Consider the following 12,163-nt stretch of genomic DNA (forward strand, 5'->3'; position numbering starts at 1 on the left):
ACTGTAAAATTTGATCAGATAAACCACTAGCGTCACTTGGCCGCGCGTGAGCCCCACATCCAGAGCCCGCCTGACAGCTCCTCCTCCACACAACGATCACAGCCGCATCGCCAAGAGGCTGTGCTCGTGCTGGCAGCAACCTTCTTGGGACGTTGTCGTCTGCAACTGTCCTTTATGAATGTGAAAGACGGAGATTGAACCCGCAAATGCATCTGTTGGCTCAACACCTGCTCCTTTCAGCCTCAAACGAAGTCTACGACTCGCTCAAAAACCGGCAAGAAGGCTCGCTTCGAACAGATTCCCAGAGAGCAAGACCTGGACCCGTACGGCATCGGTGCACTCGAAATGGTGAAACTCAATTCGGTTTCTGTCAGGAGTCTGGTGGCCGCTACCACGGCAATGAGACCAAGAACCATACAGCAGCAGGCTTGAAGAAAGCTGCAGCAGAATCTCGTGGTCTTCTGAGTATCGAAATAAGGTGCTAACGCTCGAGGAGATCTTCGGGAAGGAGTTTGGTTCATGTTCTTCAAATGCTCCCCCGGGGAGCAAATATATGATCTTGACACCCAAGTTACACTCCTTTATTGTTCCGCGCTCTTTTGCAGAAGCGCCGTGTGCAACTGACGCCGTCGCATTGCTCAGTGTGTGCATGCTCATCCACGTGCTTCTGCGACTCGGTCTTTGTCAGGAGTCGGCCATCAGCGCATACTGCACACTTGTACTGCAGTACGTAAGACGCAACTGGGGCAGAGGCTTTAGATGATTCCGGATCGAGCCAGCGAAGTTGTGTGGTATCGCCCACGAGAGCATCATTGCTACTAGGAGAGTTGTATGCCTGTTGCGGAGTTGACGACGGACGAACCAAGGTAGATTGACTACTTGTATTCAGCTGGAATGGTTGGTAAGCCGGGATTGTGTCCACCTCAACATCTTCGGGGAGGCGTGCCTGTAGGGTAGAGTTATCGTCAGGGCTTTCGGCACGTATCCGCGGCGTCATAGCAGCGCTCATCTCTATCGTGCCCATCTTGGGGATATCAAGCAAGTTTATGACGAGTTCCTGGTCAAATTGATAGTTCGGCAGGTTGACTCCCTTACGTAGCGAAAGCGTAAGTATCATGTCCCATCGATCCTTCTCGCTGATCTTGTTCACCACGGCTGCTTTTGAGATATTGTCGAGCAGCCTTCCCGTAATGACGGCGACATAAGCACACTGAACAGCTGTTTGTAAGTCTATAGGGACCATTTCATGCATCGAGCGTCGAAAATCGCCGTCATCTTTTGTACAAGCCAAGACTTGCTGGGAAGTGGGCTCATCAGGGATCGGAAACAAGCCAGGTTCCCATCTGTACGTCCGGCCCTCTTTTGTCTTCGTGTGATGTCCTTTCATCTTTGCGAGCATATTCCGGAGGACCTCAAAACGTAAAGGGTCATGTAGAGTTAGGGCCGCAACAATATACGGTTGGACGCCATCGATGTCTTCGTATTCCGGATCCGCACCCCCGTCAAGCAGCTTCTGAGTCATCGCCAGGACATCTGTACCTGAAACTTGCTCAATACACTTCCGCAGTGGCGTTACGCCAAGGCTGTCGAGTGCATTCGGGTCGACCCCTTGCTTGAACAGCAGCTCGATGTCGTTTAAAGCCTCTCCACAATGTCGCTTCGCGTCCGCACAGGGACTTACTATCTCGTGAAGCATAGTTTTGCCACTCAGAGGAGCAGTAGCAGAAAAATTTTGCACCACTTGCCGTGAGAGGCAGGGAGGTGAGTGCCAGAGGACCTGGTGAATGAACGTGTTGCTCGAACCGGCTGCGCATGGGCTACCAAGGAATTTTGCAGCAAGATCGGCGCCTCTTTCGACAAATTTCCCAAGACAGTCCATCTCTGCCCGGCTAAGCCTCATGTTCCAATGATCGTAGTTGCACCAGGGCTCTATGAACATTTCGAAAGGGCTAGCAGTGGATCCTTCCGGAGGTGAGACGTGTATGCTCGCTCCAGCATAGAGCAGCAGCTTCAAGTTTTCGTTGCACTTCGATCGAACCGCCTCATCGTCATACTCTCGCGCACGACGTTCCAAACACAATTGCAGAGCAGTATGCATCCCTGAGCTTGTGGGAGAAGGTCCAACATCGTCTACCCTCGCCCCCCGTTTGAGTAGGATACTGACTATCTCGGGTCCAGTCCAGAAGACTGCTTGTAGCAGCGGTCTCCAGCGCTTACCTGGAAGGCCATTCACTTCCGACCGACCCGGAATCAGTAGTGCTTGTACAGTGTAGTGTCGGCCATTCTTGATTGCATTGTGTAATGCCAGGTCTGTGCCTAACGGATGCGTCGAGCCTTTCGCACCATACGTCAGGAGCACCCACACAACAGGTCCGTTTGGCATGCCGCATGCGATGTCGAGCAAGGTCTGACGAGGGTGCTGCATGATGACCATTTGGGTCAGCGCAGGGTGATTGGCAAATTGACTGCTGGGTACCTCGAAAGGCATGCCGATAGGATCGTTCACCTGGTTGACGTGCTCTAGAAGGATGTTCTCGAGCTTCTCACAATCATTGTCCAGTACACATTGAAGCATATCCTGGAGTGAATTAGAGGCGACTGGTGGATCTTGCATCCACACTGGGGCCGCAATGGGAGATTGCAAGCTGTTCCCGATCAGTATGAAAGAAGGTAAAGTAGTGTCCACAACGTACTTTGGAGTCTGATTGAGCGTGCCCGTGAAGGTGGGTTCAGCGTTCGGAAGCTCACCATCGCTGACGACCTGCCAGCCACCTGTCTTCGTAAGATACCCCAAAGACTCGGAATCGATTGCCATAGGCTCAGCAGGCACTGATGGCGTTCTGGTTGGTCCGTCATCTCGTGCAGAGCTGTTGCCGCGATCGCGCTCCGGGCGCGCCTTGCGGCCCTTGTGTCGCGTCAGACCCCATTCCTTAAGCTTCATGCGGTATGCTCTCGTTCTGTAATACGTGAGAATGTGCAAAATTTGGGATGAGGCAATCCCTACGAAGCTCTGAACTTGTACTTCTGCTCCATTAGCCTCTTCACCTCCTTCAAAGGCTTCTTCTGATTGAAAGATAGCTCCTTGATCTCATCCTGCACAGCGTCCCAATCTTTCGTCATTATTGCGGTCGCGCAAGTGCAACGAGTACGGATGTATTTATAGATGCTCCAGGCTGTGGTTCTGCAGGTGCAGTTTCGTAACGTGCACAATCTTTCAGGCTCCCGTAATGCTAACAGCAACTGAGTTACGCAGTTGCTATTTTTCTGGAACCATAAACGAAGTACCGAGCCTGTTCAGCAGGTATCGAGAGTGCGAACAGAGTACGCAGGTATGGGGCGTTGTGTTGTGCACGATTACTGAATACTGAAATTGCACAGTCCTAATGAAGCTAGCGTTGATGACATGTCAAAACGCTACCTACGATCTACCAGGGAACAGCACCGAAAATCCTCATGTTCACAAAACCCAAAATATCTTCATCGATCCCTGCCTTAGGTTTAAGGCTCAAAATCATAAGCCGCGGTCCCACTTTAGAGGGCAGTCTGGTAGCTGCGCATTCGCCTGCGCCTGCTGCGATCCCAAGCCCGGTCGCAGTCGCATCTCTCCTTCCACTTCAGCCAGTCGCTTCTCATATATTCCGACGTTACCTCCATTCTCGGCCTCCTCGATAATGACGACCCTTGACTCCTCCAGCTCCCCAATTAGCTTCCTCCATCGATGGCCCTCTTCTTCCCTGAAGAACAGAAAGTTGATAAGTGTCAGGCCGGGCATGTGGCAATGTCCACCTCTGACCCAGGTTGGTTGACGATATCAGTACTGTTCCGGCACGGGCTCACTATCAGTGTGAGCCATGATAATTTTTGGGCTTGCTTGCCTCAGTGGCCGGAGCTGAGGCTTGACAATAAGCTTCTCCTGCGCCTGGCTTGTGATTCCTGGAACTTGGTTTGCGCAGCTTCGTGATCTTTTCGGTGTGTATGGTCGGAGATTTCTTGAGTAGCGCCTTATGAATGGATGTCGAGATCTTCGGCTCGGAGGTGATACACGCGTGCGCAAACACTTCTCATGAGAGAACGAGTGGATCGAGTTGGCCAAGCTGATGGATTAAGGCGAGGTCTTCTTCTCGCGTCGAAAGCTCTGCGTCCTGAGATGCACCAGAGATATTCGGCATGGCATTAGACATGAACGGCGTGAAGCTAAACTACTTCTTGCTAGCTTGGGTCCTATACATGACCGTGCTTTGACAGAGGTACGTTCGTGATGCAGCGAAACTGGTAATACCAACGAACGCTTATGAATGGACAAAATGCCTAGTGTATCCCGATTGGTCTTTTCTAGTTCGGCCGTGGGATCGGTTCCGCATAGAAGCATGACTATGTTTGCGATAAGATGAGGCTGTGTCGCAGTTATTGCAATTCCTTGTAACCACGTGGCTTCGATCACATGATATCCTATTGTAGCAGGTACTGCCCGGTGGGCAAGTGCACTTACCTGAGAGCTGAGAGCTTGTTTATCATGACATCACGACATCACACAACACGACAACAGATAACACGACAACAGATAACACGACAACAGATAACAATACAATCGTTGATCACAGTCTCCGACCAACACTGCTCACGCAGTAACAGATTATTATTTGGGCGCGCACAGATATCCCGGCGATTCCGCTGCATCACCCGCAGTGCTCTTAAGTCTGGGATTTCGGTCACTATGGAAGTGATCCAATCTAGCGTGTAGTTGACCGTCTCTTCTGGTATACTTCAGTAGTCGTGGGGGGGATACAAAGTCTCCGGCTGACCGATCAACACTGTGAGGATATGCAATTGGTCGTCTGCCCTAAGCCATGATTTACTCATAGGCTCGGCATGGTGAGTTTGTAACCTAGGCAGTGGAGCCCTAAGAGGATCAGAGAGATCGATGATCACAGTCGCTGAGACGCTCTTGAAGCACACTGCCTCTCTGTCCTCCGCGGATAGTTGAGCGTTGGTGAAAAAATAGACTACGACAGGGCGCATTGTGGATTTCCATCGACACCAAGTCGTTGAAACGGCGGGGAGCTCCCCCGGTCGATCCATTTGTTTCTAATTCGCTGTCAAACTCATCATTGTGTAGTTCCTCTTTGTCTAGGCAAAGCACATGATAAGCGTAGCTGTAAATGTGATTGCGGATCTCACGCGGAAGGTTCAAGAGATGAAAGCGCGATGTAATCGGAATGAGCATCATTCTGAATGTGGTTCGAGGCATAGTTGATATGTGCTGGGTGATCAAGACATATTCCGTGCAATTAACGTCCGTCCCTGCGTGCCGGGACGCACGGTGTAACGGGACAGGCTCGCACTCGGGACCTTCGGAGTCTCTTGTTCGCATATTTACAGGCCTGTGATGGATATGCAGCGTTCTTAAGTCAGCTCTCCACCAGTCTATTAGCCTCTGACAACAAGCGCTACTATGCCGGCTGTGCTGTTAATTAGTTTGTCAATGCTGTTAATTAATAACACTTTGTTAGTACCCTGTGTCTATTTATAACCTTAAAGACCTTTGTGAAGATTAGAGGTTCTAAGAGAAAGCAAAGTTATAGAAGATTTTTGTCTAGGTCCTAGAAGTTCTTTTACTAGAGGAAGTATGCAGTCTGACTTAGCAGTTTTGCTGTGATATATAATAAATTGTTGCGCATCTTGGATAAGCCTAGTCAGTTCATTTGCTTCTCGCATCTTCTAGTGTTGTTAGCATCGACAGGAAGCAACTATACGGTATAGGTTTGTTATCTAAGCATGCCATACCTCAACTAGTGAGTATAGTTTCGCTAATGAAATTACTCCCTTTCCCATACTTCTGCACAGACTAAGCCCTTCTAGCCAGTAGAGATACCTCCTCCTCATATAACTATTAATGGCGCCTGTGACTTGGAGGTTACTAACACTATCTGCCTAGGACTTAGGCTTTAAGTCGTACAGATGTTGGTCTTGTGGCATGTCAGCGAAGATTTCTGTCAGCGCTACCCAGGCATTTGCATCTTTGAACAAAACCTTGCTTGCGTGATCGTGCTTCTTGCGGACGTGCGATACAAGTGATAGTTGCTAGCTCACAGGCATGTATAGGTTGCAATTTGCAAACCCTAAATAGCAAAACTGCTAGACTGCACACTTCCTTTGTTAAAAGAGCTTCTAGGACCTAGGCATAAATCTTCTATGACTTTGCTTTCTTTTAGAACCTCTAATCTTCACAAAGGTCTTAAGTAAAAACGTTCTTGCATGTCGTTCAATGCCAGTGTGTAACAGTCGGACTTAGACGGGACCAAACATGATGTCCACCACCTCGTTTCCATCCTGCTCTGTGCAGTTCTCCTCCTTCCACACCACGATCCGCGAACTCTTGAGACTTGTGTGTCCTACCCTTTCATCATCTCTGCACCACTGGTTGACCCACTCCGTGTAGCCAGCTGGGGGCGAGGGGCAGTCAATGACGTCTTGCTTTGTCCACAGGTCGCCACTCGAGGCGCTCAAGCCGTACACATGGGCTCTGCACTGCCACATGATGTGGTGTTGGTACGGTATCTCGCCCGGCTTCTTGATTTCGGAAGTCACAATTTCTCGACAGTTGATCAGTTGGATCCGCGTCAGTGCGAGCAGGACGTGCGGTAGTGGTTCGATCCAATCCCGAGTGGCCCAGTTGGCATGCTCTGGGAGCTCCTCCTTGATCGACAAATAAATGGGTGCGATTTCGTTCACTCTAATGACTCGAAGTTCTGCAATCTTTGTCCCGAGAGCGTCGATCACTTGCGTTGTGGTGGATCCCGGCATCCACTTTCTCATCGTCATACGCAGAGTTACGATTCTGACGTGACTCAGCGCAATCTCATCCCGTGAGATAACCCCTGCATCTTTGGACCAGTAATTCCTGTTGTCATAGTCGAGACGGTTGAGTATCAGAGCTGATAGACTCTTGGTAGGGCCAGACTCGAGATACTCAGCGCACAGTCGTGAATGCACACTGTACAAGCTGGGATAGGGCGCGTTGTCGAGTCGAACGAACACCTGAGACGGACCCAGGCTCTTGACTCCGCGTAACTCCAGTGTTCGGTGAAGGTAATCGTAGATCTGGTTGCGGATCTCTCTCGGTAGGGTGAGAAGGTGCGGTCTGGAATCTCCTGCTTTCATCGCGTAAAGGTGATAAGTGTTTACAGGTTCGGTATCAGCATATGATTCAAGTGATTATCTGTGGCTATTTAAACTTCGGATTCGGCTATTTTAAGGGTTATTGGGAGCAGGTGCCTGTCGCAGTGAATAAATAAAACTCACCCACGGTGGGTTGCTTGGAGGCGTCTAAGAAATGGTCACCATAGCGTAATCTTGTCACACCTAATTATCTAAGTATATACGATTTTTCTGCTTGAAAATAGTTACTAGTCAAGACTTACAATCTTCCCAGAGAAGTCAGGCTCTCGATGTGGCGTTCGCGACATGAAACCGTCTGAGTTCAATATTCGGGCACGCCAATAAGTAAGAAGTTGCTTCGCGACGCACGCCACCAGCAAGGTCAGCCTCATGAGGCTCAAGCCTCCCCTGAGCCGCGAGCTGCAATTAGCTGGGTCACGTGATCGCTTAACTTCCCTTTGTATATAATTACGCGTTCTGCCGTGTTCTTCACATCAACGGGATAGACAGTGGTCATGCAGAATCGATCACAGGAATAGGTACTCTCCAGATCATCACACTTGGTGTTACAATAGTCAAGTTTCCTTAATCCGCAGCATTCAAAAATCGACCAGCCATAAATACATCCACGGTACTTCTCAAGTCGCTCGTTCACTTCCCACTGTTCGCCGACCAATCACATTCGACGACAACCAACCTAATTAAGATACCCGACACTCCTTCCAATCTAATAACCTGCGCGACACTAAGTCTAGACTTTCTCTCTCCAATTCCGTCCCATTTTCCAAAGGACCCAAGTCATGAAAAACAGGCCTTCCTTCTAACCCTTCCACCACTTCGCAGCGTGACCACAAAGCCTTGGATGGCCCAGCCTCTGTGTAAATATAAAATCCCGCCATCATAAGACAGTTTTCTTCATAGTCACCACCCTCCCTCTTCAACCAGAACAATAGCGTATCCCCGCTGCCTTGTCGAGCAAAGAACCGCGCATTCAAAGACGCAGCAGACAAAACACCATCAGCAGCTTCGGCATTAGTACGCACCCATCATGGTTCGAAGTTCACCGGCATTTCACAGCGCCAGCACAACCCACACTGCGTAAGCAAGTCCGGACTAACCTTCGAACCGTCCAAGTCCACAAGAGCCGCAGTCAGCGCGACGAGCTTTCGCGAGGCGCAGGGGGACTTGACGCACTAATCTGAGCCAGGAAGAGGACTGATGCGGCTAAGGGTGGACGGTTGGGGGTGTAGAAGATAACGAGATTTGGGGGGTTGAGATGATGTTGTCAGCTGCGGAGCAAGACATTTCCGTGCTGGTATGCGTGGAAGATACTGCCCTGAAGATAGATGAGTGCTTGGGATATGAAACGTTGAGGCCGAGGGTACTTAGTTCGTGGTCTGGGATGAATGTACAGTCGGAGAAGATTATGTCTACTCGCATTGATGAATAACAGCAGGCATAGCACTTTGAAAGGGCAGATAGTAGCTTAGTTACAACTATAACTTATAAGCAACTCTGGTGTATAAACAAGCGCTCGCAAACAAAACTTCAAAGCAACGCGCTTCCAGCCTAGCGACCACCGATCTGGCCCTTGGGAATAGGTCTAACCCACGCCAAGCACAAATTAAGCGCGATAATCATACAGCCCATGATCCAAAACACACGCGCGTACTGCCCCGGATGGTAGCGGAAGATAATCGCAAAAACAATGCCACCGAAATTCCCCGTCGCGCCGACGATGCCGGACAGGATGCCGTTGGCGTGCGGGTGAATGTGCGGCACAAGCGCAAAGTTAGCGCCGTTACCGGCTTCCATGAAGATAGCCATGAGCGCAACGAGTCCGATCATGGTGTCGAGGTCGTGCGGGTTGAGCTTGCCGATGACGATTAGGAAGATGCCGCTCATCACGCCGACAAAGTGGATCCAGCACTTCTTCGCCCACAGGTTGCCGTGGCTGTACTTGTAGATCAAGTCGCCGATGAAGCCACCGAGAGGGCGGGTGATGACGTTGAGCAGACCAAACATGGCGGCCCAGCGGCCGGACTGAGTCTGGCCCAGCGAGGGGAAGTTCTTGAGGTAGTACGAGCCGAGGACGGAGTTGATTGCGAGCTCGCCGCCGAAGGAGCAGAAGTATCCTGCGCACAACATGAGGGTCTGGGGGGAGACCAGGACCTTCATGGCTTCCTTGAGAGTGGGCTTGACGACGACCTCGTGCTGCACCTCGTCCAGGATCTGACCGTTGTCAGAGGTAGATGCAGACTCGACGTCGCGCTCGGATTGATTCTTCTTCTCGTCGGAAGAACTGATGGATCCATTCACTGCCTCAGGCTTGTCCGCGATGCCGCCGGTGGTGGCAACGACGTTGGACTGGGCAGTGCCACGGACAACGACAGCACCGCGATCGGCCCATGAGCCAGTGGGTGTGTCGTCAGTGAGGAGCAGGAGGCCAGTCGCGGTGATGGTGATGAGGATAAAGGGGACGATGAAAGAAACGCGCCACGCGACGTGGGAAGACAGGCCGCGCTCTTGACGAAGCGAGTCGTAGATGGCAGGCATGACAAAGCTGTGTACTGTTAGCAAGGCCACATGGCTACGGTGAGAGTGCTTACTAAGTGATGCCGCCGCCAGAGTTACCCCAGCCGCCAACAAGAGCGTTGGCAGTGCCAACAATGTTTCTGTCGAAGAAACCCGTCGTCCAGACCTGGCAGGGGACAAATGTGCCGCCAAGGATACCGACAAAGAAGCGAATGAAGTACAGACCCATCGCATTCTTCGCGGTACCTGCAAGGGCAGTGGGAATGGCACCCATGAAGAGCAGAGCAGCAAAGGTCTTGCGAGGACCAATGCTGTCGCACATGGGACCGGCGATGGCTCGCACGAGCAGTGTGGCAGTCAGTGCAATGATATTGGAGTTGGCAACCTCATTTTGAGAAAGGTGCATATCCTTCTTGATGCTGACGCTGAGCTGCGCGAGTGTTAGACGAGTGAATGAACGGAGGGATTGTGGGTCGCCATACCAAAGGTGGAAAGGCGTACCTGCGCCTGGTCAGTACGTCGTAAAGTCAAATTTGCATGTGGAGAGATCTTACCATGACCAGAATGCAATGAAGAAGCCCAGGTAACTGAAGAAGAACACACGGCCGTACTTGTCGACAGGGTTGAGCACGGGGATCGATTTCGCCTTCTTGTTGTAGGGGTTGACCTCTGGCGCCGACCAGAGCTGCTTCAGTTGGAAACCCATTGTAGCGGATGATTTGCTGGAGATCTGGGGATATGTGCGGAAGGACCGGGGTGTATGCGGGGCCCTGCTGTCGAGAGGAGCTGCTTGAAGCCTACAGATAAGACTTGAAGATATGGCTCGAGTAGTTATATGTCGGGCATCACAGACATGGAATTCACTACTTCCGCGGTCGAGCACCGTGACGCACGCCTTCCCTATTCCAAGACTGAGCTGCACAACAACCACGGTGCCAAGTTTGAAAATCGAGCTTTTGAGCTTGAATTGGGGGCTTTGGCGTTTCCGTTATCAGCGCTGGGGTCCAACACAGCTACGATCAGGGCTGCGGGAACTTGCACATGTCGACCGCAGGGTCGGTGCGTCTCCGATCAGCGCTGTGGCGGCGTCTAGTCCTGAATGATGTTTCGGTAGAGCCTCGTAGAGCATGGATGTACGGTGCAAATGTTCAAGTTGACGGCGCAACGTTGATGCGGGACGATTTGATTCGCTGATACGACGCTTGACGTGGGATGGCGGAGACCGGGCAGTTCTCTGGCGGCGGAGCAGGCGTTCTCTTATCTCTCGCTATCTCTTGGCGCAGTGCTTTCAGACAACCTTGTCCGAGCCTCAAAGATAATAAGAGAATTAGCTTTTCCGCGGTATTGCTGACAATTTGCCTGTGTCTACAGGCAGACACGATCGACAACTACTGTGGCAGCCGAGATTGCCATTTTGTGGCGCTGCAACAGAACTGGGAGGCCGTCGAGTCGAGTCGAATCGAGGACCGCCATAGCAGATGCTCGAATTCCAAAAGCTAAGTGCACTTTTGGCGTTGCTTCTGCTCTGCTATAGTACAGCTGGTCGTCGTGCAACGGTGAGCTGTCCCGTGTGGTTCGTCGCCGACTGATCGACCGATAGGCGTCAGCTTGGTGTAGCACGATACTGATAGCGACCACGACAGTCGCACAGGTCTGATCGTGATCTCAGACGCCCCGGAATCTCACTCCAGAGCCTTCGCAGTGTGTGAGCGCCCGCGCACGCGCACGCGCAATCTGGGGTAAAGATCCCTTCTTCGTGTTGGCAGACCAATCAGTGCTCTCGACACTGCCTTATCTTGGGGCAAAAACGCAGACAATCGCTCATCCTCGACCGATGGTAAGCTCCAGTGGCCTGTATCTACTCGCGGCATATGTTTGGAAGGCAGATAAAGTCTGGGCTCCCGTCATGGTGCTGGCCCAGACTACCGCTATCGAAGTGCTCTGTTGCTTCGCGACCAACGCGACTTTTTGCCTCGAGAGTAGAAAACGCCAAACTCAAGACTAGCCGATTCCTCCGCGGCGACTGTCTTTTGTGGCTGTCGATGCGCATGGCCAGCTCACCTGCTGCTGCGTCCAGGCTTGAGAACGTGGGTACGTCGCGACATCGGACTACAAGTACCGGAGAAACAAGAACGGGATCCTTCAGCGTATGATTTTCCCGTCGCCGTGATGAAAGGTCAAGCTCAAGGATGCATGGCGCAGGATGTTGGGCCTCGAAGCTGCTCTTGGCGGTGGGTACCTGGATGGGGTCATGGCAATGCCGCCCTGTCCGAGGAGATGCTGCGAGAGAGCTCGTCGCAGGTTCGAATGGGTCGAGTTGCGTGTTGCAGAGCTTCTGAGTATCGTGAGCGGTGCACATGAGCGACAGTTGAAAACTTAGCAGTACACCTCCCCTTCATTCTCACGCCCTCGTCGCACCACCGCCTGTTTAGCATCCCATCACTCACTTTGCAGTGTCCCATCACTCACT

The 12,163-nt window shown here is 51.6% G+C and overlaps 6 protein-coding genes across 6 annotated transcripts; 1 reads left to right on the forward strand and 5 right to left on the reverse strand.

Moving 5' to 3' along the window:
• The first annotated feature begins 22 nt into the window (after window positions 1-22).
• Window positions 23-528, forward strand: M421DRAFT_176820 (uncharacterized protein). The gene has a single exon (XM_033587848.1). The coding sequence runs from the start codon at window positions 207-209 to the stop codon at window positions 483-485; it is 279 nt and encodes a 92-aa protein (XP_033447566.1). The 5' UTR covers window positions 23-206; the 3' UTR covers window positions 486-528.
• A 43-nt stretch (window positions 529-571) lies between these two features.
• Window positions 572-3,120, reverse strand: M421DRAFT_101744 (ankyrin; the record flags this gene model as incomplete). The annotated part of the gene is made up of 3 exons (XM_033586676.1): window positions 572-2,645; window positions 2,694-2,957; window positions 3,005-3,120. The coding sequence occupies 3 exons, from the start codon at window positions 3,118-3,120 to the stop codon at window positions 572-574; spliced, it is 2,454 nt and encodes an 817-aa protein (XP_033447567.1).
• A 344-nt stretch (window positions 3,121-3,464) lies between these two features.
• On the reverse strand, window positions 3,465-4,014 carry M421DRAFT_421716 (uncharacterized protein). Its single transcript, XM_033592922.1, has one exon. The coding sequence runs from the start codon at window positions 3,770-3,772 to the stop codon at window positions 3,512-3,514; it is 261 nt and encodes an 86-aa protein (XP_033447568.1). The 5' UTR covers window positions 3,773-4,014; the 3' UTR covers window positions 3,465-3,511.
• Window positions 4,015-6,276: 2,262 nt separating this feature from the next.
• M421DRAFT_176840 (uncharacterized protein) lies at window positions 6,277-7,471 on the reverse strand. Its single transcript, XM_033587849.1, has 2 exons — window positions 7,422-7,471; window positions 6,277-7,362 (listed from the first exon to the last, which is right to left on the reverse strand). The coding sequence occupies exon 2, from the start codon at window positions 7,159-7,161 to the stop codon at window positions 6,289-6,291; it is 873 nt and encodes a 290-aa protein (XP_033447569.1). The 5' UTR covers window positions 7,162-7,362; window positions 7,422-7,471; the 3' UTR covers window positions 6,277-6,288.
• A 1,196-nt stretch (window positions 7,472-8,667) lies between these two features.
• M421DRAFT_176851 (high affinity nitrate transporter NrtB) lies at window positions 8,668-10,620 on the reverse strand. Its single transcript, XM_033587850.1, has 4 exons — window positions 10,248-10,620; window positions 10,176-10,194; window positions 9,768-10,123; window positions 8,668-9,721 (listed from the first exon to the last, which is right to left on the reverse strand). Exons 1-4 carry the CDS (start codon window positions 10,397-10,399, stop codon window positions 8,728-8,730), a joined length of 1,521 nt encoding a protein of 506 aa, XP_033447570.1. The 5' UTR covers window positions 10,400-10,620; the 3' UTR covers window positions 8,668-8,727.
• Window positions 10,621-11,063: 443 nt separating this feature from the next.
• Window positions 11,064-12,086, reverse strand: M421DRAFT_421718 (uncharacterized protein). The gene has a single exon (XM_033592923.1). It carries the CDS (start codon window positions 12,050-12,052, stop codon window positions 11,552-11,554), a length of 501 nt encoding a protein of 166 aa, XP_033447571.1. The 5' UTR covers window positions 12,053-12,086; the 3' UTR covers window positions 11,064-11,551.
• Window positions 12,087-12,163: the final 77 nt, after the last annotated feature.

This window comes from Didymella exigua (genome assembly GCF_010094145.1).
Source record: "Didymella exigua CBS 183.55 unplaced genomic scaffold M421scaffold_17, whole genome shotgun sequence".
Classification (NCBI taxonomy): Eukaryota; Fungi; Ascomycota; class Dothideomycetes; order Pleosporales; family Didymellaceae; genus Didymella; species Didymella exigua.